This window comes from Stegodyphus dumicola, chromosome X2 (assembly GCF_044657685.1).
Source record: "Stegodyphus dumicola isolate Sdum_Otavi_A_Nest chromosome X2, ASM4465768v1".
In the NCBI taxonomy this organism is placed as follows: Eukaryota; Metazoa; Arthropoda; class Arachnida; order Araneae; family Eresidae; genus Stegodyphus; species Stegodyphus dumicola.
Genome location: NC_140781.1, coordinates 97,255,058 through 97,270,611, shown reverse-complemented (window position 1 = coordinate 97,270,611; position 15,554 = coordinate 97,255,058). Strand labels below are relative to the sequence as shown.

General features: G+C 31.6%; 1 protein-coding gene across 2 annotated transcripts in view; it reads left to right on the top strand.

Annotated features, from left to right (window-relative positions):
• The window catches only part of LOC118205558 (splicing factor Cactin-like), a 117,761-nt gene that overhangs the window by 47,419 nt on the left and 54,788 nt on the right, over window positions 1–15,554 (top strand). For both annotated transcript variants that reach the window (XM_085809966.1, XM_085809967.1), the window contains exons 3-6: window positions 2,725–2,778; window positions 4,102–4,248; window positions 5,789–5,860; window positions 14,538–14,600. In XM_085809966.1, coding sequence (XP_085666092.1) covers window positions 2,725–2,778; window positions 4,102–4,248; window positions 5,789–5,860; window positions 14,538–14,600 — 336 coding nt within the window. The remainder of the gene's footprint in view (window positions 1–2,724; window positions 2,779–4,101; window positions 4,249–5,788; window positions 5,861–14,537; window positions 14,601–15,554) is intronic.

Sequence of the window (15,554 nt, the reverse complement as noted above, 5' to 3'; positions counted from 1 at the left end):
TTTAATCAAGAGTAATGTTCAGTGTAATATGTAGCTAATACACACAGTGTATTAAGTGTAGAAATGAGTTTTGTAAGGTGTCCTAAATATAGTGCAGTGTTCAATGTAATAAATATTATAAAAATTTTAGTGTATTGAGTGTTTTATATATAGCAGTATGTTAAGGTGCAATGTAACCAGTAGAATGTTTAATTACAAAGTTATTTTTGGTATGTTTTAAGAATACAGCAAAATTTATGCCACAATTAACTGTTAACATGTTATTTAATCAAAAGTAATATGTGCTGTACTGTGTCCTTAAATCTGTATTTTGTATATTATAAGTACAGCACAAAGTAAACAACGAATATTTGTGTGTGCAAATGTGTAATTTGTTTGTAATGTGCAATTTTGCTCTTTATTAATTTATCTGTTGTATCAAGTTATTTATTTAAGTCTGTCTTATATAATGAAGTTATGTACTATATAATTCAGTTATGTCTTATTTAAACAATTATGTTGTTCAGAATCTATGTTGAATTGTCAAGAATAATGTTCAGCGTAATATGTTGCAAAGAATATATAGTGTATTAAGTGTAGCATTGAGTTGTAAATGTGCCTTAAGTACAGTGCAATAATCAATGCAGTGCATATTATGAAATGTATAGTGTAGCGAGTATGTGTAGCAGTGTGTTAACATGCGATGTAGCCAGGAAAATGTTTCATTCTGCATGCGGAAAAATCTATATTTTGCCCTTGTGTGGCCATGTACTTTGCCTTTGTATTGTTTTCTGTTAGGTTAGGTTATTTAATTACAGGAAAGCCTCGAGGGCTATCTGCCTAAGGGGAGGGATGCCTTCATGGAGGACTTTCTAAGGGGTAACTGGCTTCTATACACGTTACACATGAGGAAAACCACGAAAACACCCATGCAGCCAGCCTGTTCGCGGGATTCGAACCTTGGACCGAACTACCAGTGTTCAGCGATTTTACCGCTCGGCCGCTGGTGGGCCTGTATTGTTTTTGGAGTGTAGCTTCAGATAGTTGCGGGATCTGGACGATACCCGATTAGTCTATGTAAGCTGCCCGGGTGTCCGGACCTGCTCTCACCTGTCACCTGTCTGGAGGCTCCGAGGAGACGAAATGTCATCTGCTTGCATTCGATATCGGCATAGGAGCCCTGCACCTGAGGCGATGGTTTGGGCAGCCACTGGGTACATGACACGTGCACATTTCTAGTTTGGATCAACAGTAATTTGACCGCAGATCGGCCCTATCTTCGAGGCCTGCCAAACACCATCTTCCAACAAGATAATGCAAGACCACATGTTGTACGTAGTGTTCTGACCTTCCTCCATACATGGTGTATTCGATTGCTGCCTTGTCCTACACGGTCTCCAGATCTGTCACCCATTGAAAACATCTGGTCATGGGTTGCTGAGAGACTGGCCTGTCACCCCTCCCCAGCTAATACAAATGATGAAGTGTGGCATATACTTGAAGCGGCATGGCATTTCGACTCCGTGCCCAATTGGATAAAGTCCATTTTAGCAGCCAGGGGCGGCAGCTGTTTCTACTAATTTCGCACTACTGTAAACCCCCAAATTGCTTTAAAATTTAATCATTTTGTCTTCATGCCATACTGTTTACATACAATAAATATCTTTTTTGTATTTTCTTTTTTTTTATGGTGTTGCAATTTTAATGGCCAACAGTGTGTATGTACTACTGATGGGATAGGTGTTTTGACAATATAATATAGGGGATGGAAACTGCCGCAAGTAGTTTCATTGTAAAGAATGGCAAAATTTTGTCACTAAGCTTAATTTATGGGAAATCGTAAAAATCGTGGTTTCTGAAATATTAAATAAAATGTTTATATATTAACAAATGTTTGTTTTACTTGGAAAAGTAAATTTAAACATTTTCCATTTTTCCAGAATTAAAAGAAAAAAATTTAAAGAAAAAGATTTAAAAAAAAAAAAAAAACTTAAGGTTTCAAAACTGCAATTATATTTTTGTATAGTTTCATTTTTATAGTGTGATAAATTTCTGATTTTTAACCTACTGGATTGCAAACAAGCAATAAATTTTAAATTATCCTTTAAAAATATAACGAGGAAATAAAAAAAAAATAAATAATTTAGAAATTGCAAATACCGGTTTCAGATGGAAAGTCTACATCCTAGATATTTAGAGGGGAGAGTTAAGCTTTTGTTTACATTTAAGAAAAACTTGTAACTTTTTATATTAAAAAATTCATTTTCTGATGGTAAACAAATTAAAATGAATTGCATTTATTGCAGAGGATAAAGAATGGGTATAACTATTAAAATATAAATTTCCACTTAAAAATTTATAAGTTCGTTTGCCATGTACTAAAATAAAATTTTTGTTACCTTTTATACACAGCTTCTGCCTTTTATATGCATTTGTGAAACTTAGTTTTCAGAACATAGTTTTTCAATAACTGTGTTTGTTTAATTATTACATATTCATGGGTAGATTTATTTTATTTACTTATTTTTGTTGTCTGATGTTACCTTTAATGCCAAACCTCAATTTATTTATTTTCCCCGCAAGAGCACGTTTTGTTTCTGTGGATGTCAAATTTTCAGATGCTTTTTAAAAAGGAATTCCTTTATTTCTTTAATGCTTGAATAGTCTAGCTTATTTGCATGATTTAACTGTTATTTACTTTTATGTATATGTTGAATAAATTTATGTTATGTATATATTTTTTAGGAAGCTAAAGAAAGAAAACGAAAGGAGAAGATGGGTTGGGATGAAGAGTACATGGTAATTGTATAATTCATGATTTTTCTTGCAGACTGTTACTCTCACATCAGGTGGTGTTTCTTCATTATAGCAATTAAACAAGTCTGCTGAGAGTTTTTATATCTTTTCTCCTTCTGAATAATATATTTTTATATCTTTTCACCTTCTGATTAGTATAATTTTGCCATTGGCTGATCTTTTGATAGCTTTTTACCGTGTTTCTTATGTTTGAGGTAACAATTTATCTGTGGAAGATTTTGAAACATCCTGATGTTTAATGTTCTATATTAATACAGTAATAAACTGAGTTATTTTGAAGTTGTGCAGTACCTAAGTAACATTGAGTTGATTTCTTCTGTTACATATACACAAAGTTTAATATGACTTCATAAAACTTTGTTTATTATAAATTTGTTAAGTTCATGAATTATATCTCAACATGCATTTTTTAAAGCAAGTGAATAATTAATAAGAAGATTTAAAGAATATCAGCATCTCTTTTTAACTTCCCGAAAAAAGTTCTTCTGATCGTCTTTCAGCTGTAGAAACATGAATATCATCAAAACTTGTAAACACTTTGTGTCAACATTTAAATGAACTTCCTAAAACCTTTCAGAATTCTGGCATCTTCATTGATTACCTAATTAGCATATGCATGGGCAGTGAATCACAATTGGCTGTAAGATACGATATTTTCATGTTGCAATCTTCATCTGCAGCGGTATTTAGCTGCTCAAATTCAACTAGGCCTTTGAAAATTGCTAATTTGCATTGTGTGCCCTTCCCCCTTTTTTTTTGAGCCAGAGTAGTGACAGCAATGTAAACATTAATTATACATTCTGTCTCTTTCAGAAATACTAAATTAATTTCACTCTCTTTTTTTAAACAATAATTTTCTCATAATTTCATATATCCATTTTTTTGCTTGACATCGGCACTTAAGTAGGATGTATCTTCTTTACTTAAATTTTGGAAATTCATGGTTTAGTTTGCTTGGCGACAAATTTTTTTTTTTTTTTTTTTTTTTTTTTTGCCGTGTGTCATTTGCTTAGATTTGTTTCATTCTAAATAATACCGAAAAGAATTATAGAATTATTATTATTTTTGTAGAATGAGCTTCTCCATTTTTTTCATGTAATTTTCTCTTAGTGTTTTATTTTCAGATCCCTTGTTAGAAAATACGAAATTATGAGTCTTTTATGAAAATTGCTTTTTCAGAGACTTATGTATTTTGCTATATTTTAATTTAAGCAACTCAGTGTGAATTTATGTCATTTTTGTTTTAATTTCTAATTAATTTAGTTTTTATTTGTGAGGTGTATGTATTGAAATTTTTATTTTCAGGGGTATACTAATACTGATAATCCCTTTGGAGATACAAGCCTCTTGAATACATTTGTCTGGAAAAAGAAACTTGAAAAAGAGGGCCTGAAGAATATAGAAAAAGAAGACATAGAAAGAAGAACACGTTTAAAAATGGAAGAAAATAGGGTATTTTATTACATATCTACCAATTATTGATGTCTTTTTAATGCTATTTTGAAAGAGTTTACTATTATTGATAGCTCTTAACCCTCTGAGCATTACGGGTTTGTCTCTGAAATTTCAGTTTCCCAAAATGTCATGAATATGTGCTATTTTCTTAATTATAATTCCAAAATGACTCTTTGACAAAAAGACTTTATACCGTGGCTTCTTTTCTTCCAAAATGCATTCAATCCTAAATCAAATTGATCAGAAACTAGCTGAAATTTTTATGTATAATGAATGGGAAAGCCATCCTTGGATACATAATTTTGCATTCATAACCCTTACAGGATTAATATCATATAATTCCATTAATAAAAAATGCAAAAGTGCTTGGTTTTCCTGGATTTTCTGCTTGTACCTAATTCAGTGTTTCCAGTATCATAAATCACTCCATATTATTCTTAAGTGCATCTTAAAATTGATTAAACATTTATGCAATTTTAGTTTTATTTCTAATCGTGTTAAGTTAAGGTTAAGGTTAAGTTAAGGTAATTAATATAAAAGTTCAGACATTCTTCATGAAGAGACTTTTATGTGTCTTTCTTTTTGTGTGTTATGTGTTTTAAAGCAAAGTTACTGATTAAGTTTTACAGCCACATATCACAATTATTATTACTTGAAAATTCTCAATTCCGTTGGTGTGTATGTATGTGTATATGTTTTTGGCAGTCTAGATGTGTAGGGGTGGAGTCTTTAATTTTGAGTAGTACAAATAATTTTAACATAATAAATTAAACTACCTCTGTTAATTTAGGATGAACAGAAATATATCTAGGGGGCCTAATCTGTGGTATCAAATATATTTTTAAAGTTTTTTCAGTGAATTTATTAAAAAAATTAATTCAGATTTTAAAAATGATCTTTCAAATGTCGGTCAGCCAAACTATTGTTCTAAGACATTTACTAAATTTACCATCCGTTTTTCATTTAATTTTCGTTTTAAAAAATAATTTTTGGTCTTAAGTGCCAATTAATTAGAATAAAATTAATAAGTCATAAGATTGACTGTTTCGTTATAATTTGTTATAATTTAATAATGTTATAATTTAAGTTCATTATAATTTAAGTTTAATTAAATTATAACAAACTAAATTTACCATCCATTTTTCATTTAATTTTCATTTTAAAATAATTTTTGGCTTTTTAAATTCATAAGATTGACTGTTAAGTTATAATTTAAGTTTAATTTTATGTTGATCTTCTTATTAGGAAATGTGCAGGATTAAGGTTTTGAAAGTTCTTTTTACAGTTCGCATTTATTATTATTAATATATATATATATATATATATATATATGTGTGTGTGTGTGTGTGTGTGTGTGTGTGTGTGTGTGTGCATATGTATAATGTTTAACATTGAGAATAGCACTTATTGCTGCTGTGCAATTTACAAAATGCATATTATATGGATGTATGCAAACATATTATATGCAAATAGCATATATGATTTGAGAAACCTTGACTGTGATGAATACTAATTAGTTCTGTGATTTACCAATTAGCTTGAATTAGAAAAGGTGAAAGAGAGAAGATTAAATAGAGAAAAAGAAAGAGAAATTCGAGAAGAGGAATTGGTAAGAAAATTCTTTTATTGTTTGTTTTAAAATTTAATTCATGTTGTGCTTTCTTTTGCTATTTTAGATTGAACGCAGATTACTTACCAAATTTCTTAAAATGAATATTTCTTATTCTCAGCTTTAAAATTATCATTAATTTGAAATATTTTGATTTGATGTGTATAGCTATTATGATGATTTATCGTTATATTTTAATGGTAGTTACTTTTATATAGCAATGAAATTTATGAGCCATAGTTTCAGTGTTTGAATATGGATACAGGGTTCGTACGGTCTTTTAAGAGCCCTTAAAAGTCCTTAGGTTTTTTTTTTAATCAATTTTTGGTCCTTAAAAGTACTTAGGTTTTTTGGAATCAATTTTTGTTCCTTAAAAGTCCTTAATTTCGGCCAAAATCGGCAGAAGGTCCTTAAACTTAATCATCTGAAATTTCTGCCTTGTTTTTACGACTGCTATTTTGAGTGTGGATTATCATTTTGGAGGAATATTTTTGGTGATATTCACTGAACAAATATTATCTTTTGAATGGGTTATATAACTTGTTTATGTTTCTAAGATAAAGAGTGTGATACTGGAGTTTCTGAGCAAGGAGTTAAACATAAGCATTTAAAAATTATTTCATTTTTTTCCCTAATGAAGAGCTCTTAAACAACTTTCCGCTTTTGTGGATGATGTGAATTCTTTTATTAAACGGCTCTAAATTTGGCAACTTATCAACATTTTGGCGATTTTAAGATCAGTTTCGATAGAAAATTTTTAATTCGGAGTCCTGGGAATTTTTCAAGGATTTTTTTGAAACAGTATAACGTTAATAAATTTAACTAAAATAATGATAATATATTGAAATTATATTTAAGGAACATAATGTTTGAAACACAATGGAAACATAATGTTTGAATGTTGTATTTCTGATACTAAAAGTCTTTTCCTTAGCATGTTTACCTTCCCTTTATTTTGTCAACTTTTCACTAGACACAAGTATGGAAAACATAAAAAATGTTTCTAATGTTTTTGTATGGACAGGCATTTATAAAAAAGAATTTTTCTATTAATAAAGAAATTGAAAACTGACAAGTAAAAGATACACCTTGTATGTCTCAATAGATCATACACAAGGCTGGCACTAGGCATTTTCCCACCTGCTGCAATCTCTATGGATCCTAAATTCTGCTCCTTAGTACCTTCGTAAATTATGCTGCCTAGTGCTGTCCTAAAGTTTACTCCCAGTACCTGTCCTAAATTCTAGAAGTTTTGCCATTTCTAGAGTTTGTTGCTTGGTGTGTCACTAAATTCTAAAAATTCTACCTCATTGGCTCTGAAACCAGCCCTTACCATATATCATTTCATATTTATTCTGAATGTTCAGCTTTTTCTTTACATTCTAAATGCATCTGTTTTTTTAGAATAACAGAAATTTTTAATCAATCCAAAAATTCTAAAGTGAAAAGGAAACATATTGAAGAAAGAAACTGAATACATAAAGAGGAAAAAAATTATTCTTCAAAGATATGTACAGTTATTATGAAAATTAACCAGTTGTTTACAATTTTAGCCTTTACTATAACTTCCCGTTTTCGTTTCCTCACCCTAATGCAAATCAGATAGTTTTTAAACTGAATTTTTTAGATTGTAAGACAGAGTGTTTTTGCCCTCCTCGTAATTATTCCTATTTGCGTTATTGCTGCTAACATTTGAATTCATTTCTACGATAGAGTTACTGAGCCAGATTAGATTCAAATTAAATTGTATAGTCTTTGACTACTAATCCACATTCTTAGTTTGAATTTGACTGTTCCTGTTTAATTGCATCACCCCAAACTGTAGTTGATTTTGTCAACATTAGAACGTGCTTGTATGTTCTAAGTTCTTTTTAAATAAGAGGTTTCCTTAAACCTTTATGTGACTTTGTAGTTAGTTACTTTTAGACATAGTGATAATTTGCTTCATGTGTATCGAAGGTTTTGGACTATTAACTTTCACCAAATCAAGTAATACCTTGTTAGATACACTGTTAAGAGACTGGCAAGTCAGGACATGAAGCATGCAGAAACTAGTGGAAACATTGGTTTGTGCATTGAGACAGATTTCTAATTGCTAGAAAAGGTGTTTAAAGAGAAGAAACGTTATATAAATTAAACCAAAGTACCTGGGAAGTCTTCAAATTAAAAAGCTGCATAAATATTTTGTTGTGTAGCTTTTAATGTGTAATTTCCTAATACCGTTAAGAATCAATGTCATAAAATACATGCATTTTAAACTGTGAGATGTTATTAGATTGTGATTTTAATATTGATTTTTTAACAAATGTTTTAAAAAATAAGTGAAAATCAATAGTGGTCATGTAAATCTATAATGGCTAAGATTATTTAACTACCTAATTGAATTATTTTTAACTAACTGCTCACCTTTAAAAGTTATCTCTGCATATTAAAGCAAGTTATTGCCTTTCATTAATCCTTACTGTAGTCACAAGATAAAACACAAAAATGTAAATATTCATGTAAAACTTATTCTTTGCACCTAGTGAGACTTAAAATAAATCTGGGTTACAGTCCCAGAAATTTTACTTGAAGCTACAACACTAACTGCTTTAGACAGATGGAGCACAACTAACATTCAAAACTTGTCAACCATGCCTACATCAGGCTTTCAGGTTTGTTCTGACCAACAGGTCTCTCTCTTGCCAAGCAGCAGCACTGCAACAGCCAGTCCTCTGTTGCGAATCATGCTGATTATGATTTTGTTTCTCATTTTAATGTATGGTGTACGCTAATTACGTGGCAAAATGAGACTTAAAAGAAAAAATCAACATAAAGCTAACTGTTAGTAAAACATAAATAAAATGTCACTTATATTCAAATATTTCCAACTATTATACGTGTAAAATATTTAATGCTACTTGATAAATTTTATAAAGTGGATTTCATTCTTATATTTACTTTATAGTTATGTTTATTAAATTATGTTTAATAAGGATCTATTTTATTACAAAAATGAAGTTCAAACATAAGTTGATTGAATTTAATTGAATTTATTCAGCTCCCATTTGCTGATAGGTCCTTAATTTTTTCATTAATGATCCATAAAAGTCCTTAATTTCCATGTGCAGAAATGTGTATGAACCCTGGGATATTTTAGTTATGAATTATGACTTTATGACATTCATAGATTTTAGTGCTATGCCGAGAAGCTTTTTCAAAACCAAAAAAAATATTTACTTGCATTATTTAATTTAAAGAAGATTGCCTGTTTATATGTTTGTATGATAGTCTGCTAATTTATTACATGTTCTTTCAAATGAAATATTTCTCTCTTTTATATAGATTTTTTTAAAAAATTTGGCAATAGTAGTTCAGCAATGCAGATTCAACAATGATTTATGCAGGGTGAATCTGAACAAGTGGGCTAAACTTTAGGAGGTGATAGAAGGCAGCACTATGAGCAATATTTTTCATAGAATTTATGGTGTGAACGAAAGTAATGAGAAATTAAAGGGTAGGTTTTCACTGTCACATTAAAAAAATTAACACAAGAATGAGAGGAAATACTTCAAAAACATTTTATTAACTGAACATATTCATAGAAATTGTTCAAAAGACCTTCTGCCAGCTGTAATGCAGACATCACACCTGTGGGATAGGGATTGATGCACACCAGCCATTTACTGAATATCTCCCGCAACAATGGCGATCCTGGTGACTAGATCCACATCAGTTTCAAGGAGGCACTCGTTGATTGGTCTTTTCATATGGCCTACAGGAGAAAGTCCAAACACAAGAGATCCGGTGATCTTAGTGGGCAAGCTATGGGATCACCTTAACCAATCCATTGGCCTGGGAGCTTTGCATCTTAAGTGTTCTGCACATCTAAGCTGAAGTGTGCAGGCCCACCATCGTACTGGAACCACATTCTCAACCTGATGGCTATTGGAATTGCATGCAGGAGCTCCAACAATTCCTCTCGTAAGAATGTATAATTTGAGTCGCTGTCCAGATGTGCGAGGAGGTACGTGCCAACCAAATGGTCATAGAGGATCCCTGCCCAAACATTTATGGAGAACTGCCGCTAGAACGAATGAGGACGTGTAGCATGCAGTTTTGTAGATGCCCATATCTGTGAGTTGTAGTTATTAAAAATATCCTCCCAGGTAAAAGTGCACTCGTCTGTAAACAAAACGTGCACCAAAATCCTGGTGCACTGCAATCCTCTGCATTCTGGAGGTACCAATGTGCGAAATTTATGTGGCTGATAGTTTGCTGGTGACAACGCTTGTATCTTCTGTGTACAATAGGGGGGCATTCCTTTCTTCTGTAGCACATGGGAAACTGCTCTCTTGCTACATCCCGTTTGATCTTTCACCCTACGCAAAATATCTTCTTCGAGTTGTGGTATCCTGACGCTCCTTTCACACCCTGTGTCTTGCTTGGCTGCTGCTAAGGATCCCGTGTGACACAGCTGCTGATGCACATGCTCGAATGTTTTTCCGATTTGGAGTTTGTCTCATCAGAAATGGGTCCCAGTAAACTGCACCTCACTCGCATTCCTGTCCACCGCATGGTTATACAAAGTGCATATCGTCCATTTCGTGGTTCATATAACCAGCTATCTTCTCAACAATCCACAGTCGAAAATGCCGCTGAGTGCAAGGACTGACCCTTGTGTACCATTTACAATGTCATGTGTTTTGACAAATATTGCTTGTAGAGCTGTCTTCTATCACCCCCTAATGTTTTGCCCACTTGTTCAGATTCACACTGTAGTTTCATATTTTGCTTCGAAAGATCTCAGTTAAATGTAGTTTTATAATGTAATTTCTTTATGGGTGACTACATTTTTTTATTTAAATAATTTTTTCCTCTTTCTCTCTGCACTTTTCTTAAACTTTCTAGCAAGTAGAGTATTCCGATCTTAACAACATTAGAAATTGATAATTATTTAAATATTAATGTTATTGTATATCAATACAAATACTCGTTTAAATAATATTCATGAAGGATTTGAGTTTGTAGAGTTCTGAAATAACTGGGCCTGATGATCTGTGAAAACTATTCCAAATTTAGGTGAATCTAAATAATTATGCCTTCTTAATGTAAAGATAAACAGCTATGTTGAATGTTGAATATGAAGTTGAATTCAGTGATAAGCCAAATTCTTAATACTTAATACACAATGAATACTGCAAAATCACCAAAATTGCTCATAAAAAAACTAAAGTAATAATCACTGAGCAGAAAGTTCATCAGGGTAAAACATTGAGAGTCTCATTCCACAAACACTCACTGTGCTGAAAAAGTAGAGAAAGCTGTTTTGGAACTTTTCAGAAAAATTGCTCTGAAAACTTAAAAAATAGTTTTCTGGAAACTTCCAGAATATTGTCAAGGCCAGAAGGGGGAATTTCTGCAACATCTCTGGTTCTTGAACTATTCTTGAAATTCCAGTACCAACTCTGACTTAAAAGGTATGCAAAATCATACAGAAATAAACACATACAAACAAAATGTTTGCAAGTTCAAGATCAAGTAAAATACACAATAAATGAGCATATTGTTATGTTACAAAATGCATAAATATATAACCAAAAAACAAATAGAGAGCAGTATATTAACACACTGAAAACAGAATCAAATAAACCTAATATTTGTAAAGATTTACAGAAGCATCCCTTTCTCAAGGACTGCATATCATAGACACAATCTCCGATTAGGGGCAATTAACTTTGATTACCATAGAAAAGAGGAAGTGTATCATAGTGTTTGACTTTAAGTTTAGAAGGAAGAGTTCTTTGTATATACACTGTCATATCATTAAGTTATTTTTACCACTAGTAAAGTTCCTTCAGGATGTGTGCAGCCTGGTGAGATCTGCAGCCATAAAACTTGGTCTTCTTCCTTAAACTTCCTGTTTGTCAATTTAATGTTATATCCTGGGAAGATATGTCAACATTCCTTGGGGTTCACCAGCCAAACTTGGTCTCTTCCTTTAACTTCTTGCCTGCCAGTTTAATTTCACATCTTATCTTCATCTTTTCAGTTGCTGTACTCATCCTTTTTGTAATGAACCAATGAAGTTTTTGCAGCTGAAAGTCTTGGTACTACTACTTTCAAAGCAATAAAGGGGCATGTATAGCGATTGTCCAAAGAGCAAGTCACACGGCAGCCAAAATTCATAGCCAAAAATTATTTGTCATGGCTAAACTCCGGTGCTGTTATGAATTACATCCTATACACTATCAGAAACAAAGGTAGTTTTTTGTTCCATACCTTCTGATTCTGGGTATGAATAATCCTTCCTCTTACATAAGGTATCAGTTGTATCACCCATGTTCCATCTTGCAGCCTAGTATAGTTAGCATTAGAAGAGAAGCTGCCTTGGCAGCAGTCATAAACTTGAAGCAGAGTGGTGCCTCATGAAATGGTGTATGAGCAGGAAAGACAAAAATGGAGGCCAGCAACACTAGATGATTTTAGTGAAGGTCATATATGGTGAAGAGTAAGTTAGTGGTAAAAAGAGCATGAAGAAGGTACATTAGGATGGGAGAAGAGAGCAAAATATTCCAAGTCTCTTTGTACAGATTCTCAGATATGCTGGGGTTTGACATATTTCTGCATAGATAGTGTTATCCAAGAGTAGGCTTGATTTAAATGATAGGAAAAAGGCAGTTGTTTCATTCTAAAGCCATCTTTCACTAAGAAATGAGCTTTCTCATTTTCTGAAACATTTCAGTAACTAGGAATCTACTGCAAGGTGTTATCCCAACCAGAAGAAATTACTTGGCTAGTAAGAGTTTACATCCATTCTGCTTGAGAGGAGTCATTGACTGCATGTGAGAAAAGGGTCAAAATTACAACAGGCATTTAAGATGCTTGAATTGACACAGGAAAGGCATTTCAAAGGCCATAATTAATAGATTTTCAAAAATATTTTTGGTAACCTCAATTTTTGCTTTTATTTGACATTTAAGGCCCTAGTATTAGATTTTTCAAAATATTTAAAAAAATCCAGTATCAGTAAATCTCACTTCTAGCTAAAATGTGAAGTGAGTCTTTATTTGAAAGAAAAGATGAGGATGGTTTTGAATATTTTTTGGTTTATTTGATTATGAGAAAACATTCTAGGGCTATCTACCTAAAAGGAGGGATGCCATCATAGAGGACTTTCTAAGGGAAACTGGCTCTGTTCCATGATACACATGGGGAAAACCACAAAAATGAACCATGCAACTAATCCATTCACCAGGATTCAAACTCTAGTTTAGCTGCCTGCATTCAGCGACTTTACCACTTAGCCTCTGAGGGACTATAATAATATCTAAGGAATAGTCTGTTAGAACTTTGGAACGGTTCTAGTGAGATATGCTTCATTATTTTACAATTATTTCTGTTAATTATGCCATCTGATTATTGACATAGAAGAGTAATACAGGTCTTTTCCATATGAAAAATCTTATGTTGTACTTTAAATGTGAGATATATGAAATTTGTTGTTAGCTTAGAATGAATAGAAAGGCACTCCCAAATTAGAAAATTCAATTTCGCTTTAGAACTTCTGACACTGTAAGTTTTGTGATAATGTATACATAAACTTCTGGCCACTAAATAAAGTAATATGTGAAAATTTGCATGTACTTATTATGCTTAGTTATCCTAGGCAAAGGTCTAAAAATGTTCTATAAGCGATCCTTTGAAATGATGCTCATAAATTATAGAACAGTAATTTCCCATGCATATGTGTTAATGGACTTTCTTACATCCCACCTACATCACAGTAATTGTCGACTTTTCCACCACTTTCCTTTTTTTCTGTACTTTGGCATTTACATATAATAAAAATAAATATATGCATTCTTATTAAGCACCATAAACTTATATATACAGAAGTATTTTTATAGTTATACCTTTCAATTTCAGTTTCACCTGTTATTTAAAATGTACTATGTAAAAAAGAAAATACTTTTTTTTTGGGGGGGGGGTTGAGATTAATGATGAAGCTATTACACAGAAGGTGAAGTGGAGCAATAAAGTTTAAGAACAATTAAGTTTGATTTGAACTCTTATAACATAGGATTAGTCAGCACTTTTTGAAAACTTAAACTATTTTCTTGTGATTTTACCCTTCTGTGGGACATTTGTGGCTAATATTATGAAATGATGGTAGTTTCAATCTTAATATCTGATTGAACAAACTGATTGTATAGGTATTTTTACCCTTCAATAGAGTGATGTTAATATGAACGAGTTTTTCTTAGAAAATACCTCATGAAATCATCTTAGATAATTGCAGAATTCTTTGTCACAGTTAAATGATCTAAATTAATATTTTGAAAATGTCATAGATATTTTGGAAAATCAATTTAAGATGTTCAGGACTAATCTTTTCATATTAATGTTTTAACATTTTGTGATCCTAAGATTAAATATATGAAATTTATGCATAGATCATTTGTGCCAGTGACATTTGCAGTGATCACTGCTCATTTCCTTGAAACCACTTTATTGGTTAAATTTAAAGCTGCTCATTCATGAAATCCTTCCATCCAAAAGGGATTTTCTCTCTCTTTTGAATCCCCTTGCAACTAGATTTTTTAATAAAATGTCAAATTCTAAAAAAAGAATTGAAAAATTGTTTAATTTAATGTGAGTATTATAATAGTATTTACTCATTTATTTATATTTTTAGACAAGGATTCAAAGGGAAAAAGAAGCAGCCCAATTTAAAGAATGGGAGAAGCAAGAAGATATAGTAAGTTTTTTTTAGTTCTTTCTAGTTTGTGTTATATGCATAAGTTGAAAGATTCCCTGTGAAATTTTTTCCTCTCTGAATATTTTCGAACTGAAAATTATATTCTGAATTTACAATAAAACTCTGTTATGTGAAATTTACTTCATATAACAATAGTGATTAAAATGCATAACATATGCAATTGGTAGCGATGAACATCTATGTTGAAAGTAAGCAACAACAAAATTAACTTAAGCAGAGAACTAGATTAACATTTATAAAAGTAATTTACCCTTGTTACAATAACCCTTTTTGCAGTGTGGCCTAAAGAAAAAAACATTTTAATGATTTGGTGTAGCAAATTTGTATTTAATATACTCTCATCAACTAGGGACATTTTGCACTCATCCTTGTAATAGAATAGCAGCTGTAATTACCATTAATTAATGCAAATACAGATGGGATATTTTGCAGAGATCTCTTGGTTAAAAAAAAAAATAGTTATTACAGGTAGTTTAGATGAAAATTAGATTTGAAGTGTGAAGTAAAATAATGCATAATTTGATTGTGAAAATTTATACATTTGAAACTGCATGTAATTTAATTCTCAAGTTATTTAGCATTCTGTTATCATCTTCACAAAGGAATGATTTTAATTCAGTTAAGAGTGAAGCATCATTTATATATTTTTGGTTTATATGCCTCTTACATTTATGTGTCATTTCATCTCTGTCTCCATTCATTTCTATTCTGTAATAGTAAAATATTTAATTTCTGCAGAACATGGATTCAGTTATATATAATTTTACTCAGCATATTGACGTTTCGTGTTTCAGATGCCATCCAGGGAGGCTTTTTTTTCAATAGCATCTAAAAATTGAAGATGTAGTATATCATAGATTGGTAGAAGAATTGGCATCTAGTTGGGGGACAGAAGCAGGTTTTTTAGAGGAATGGGATAGACAATGTAGTCTA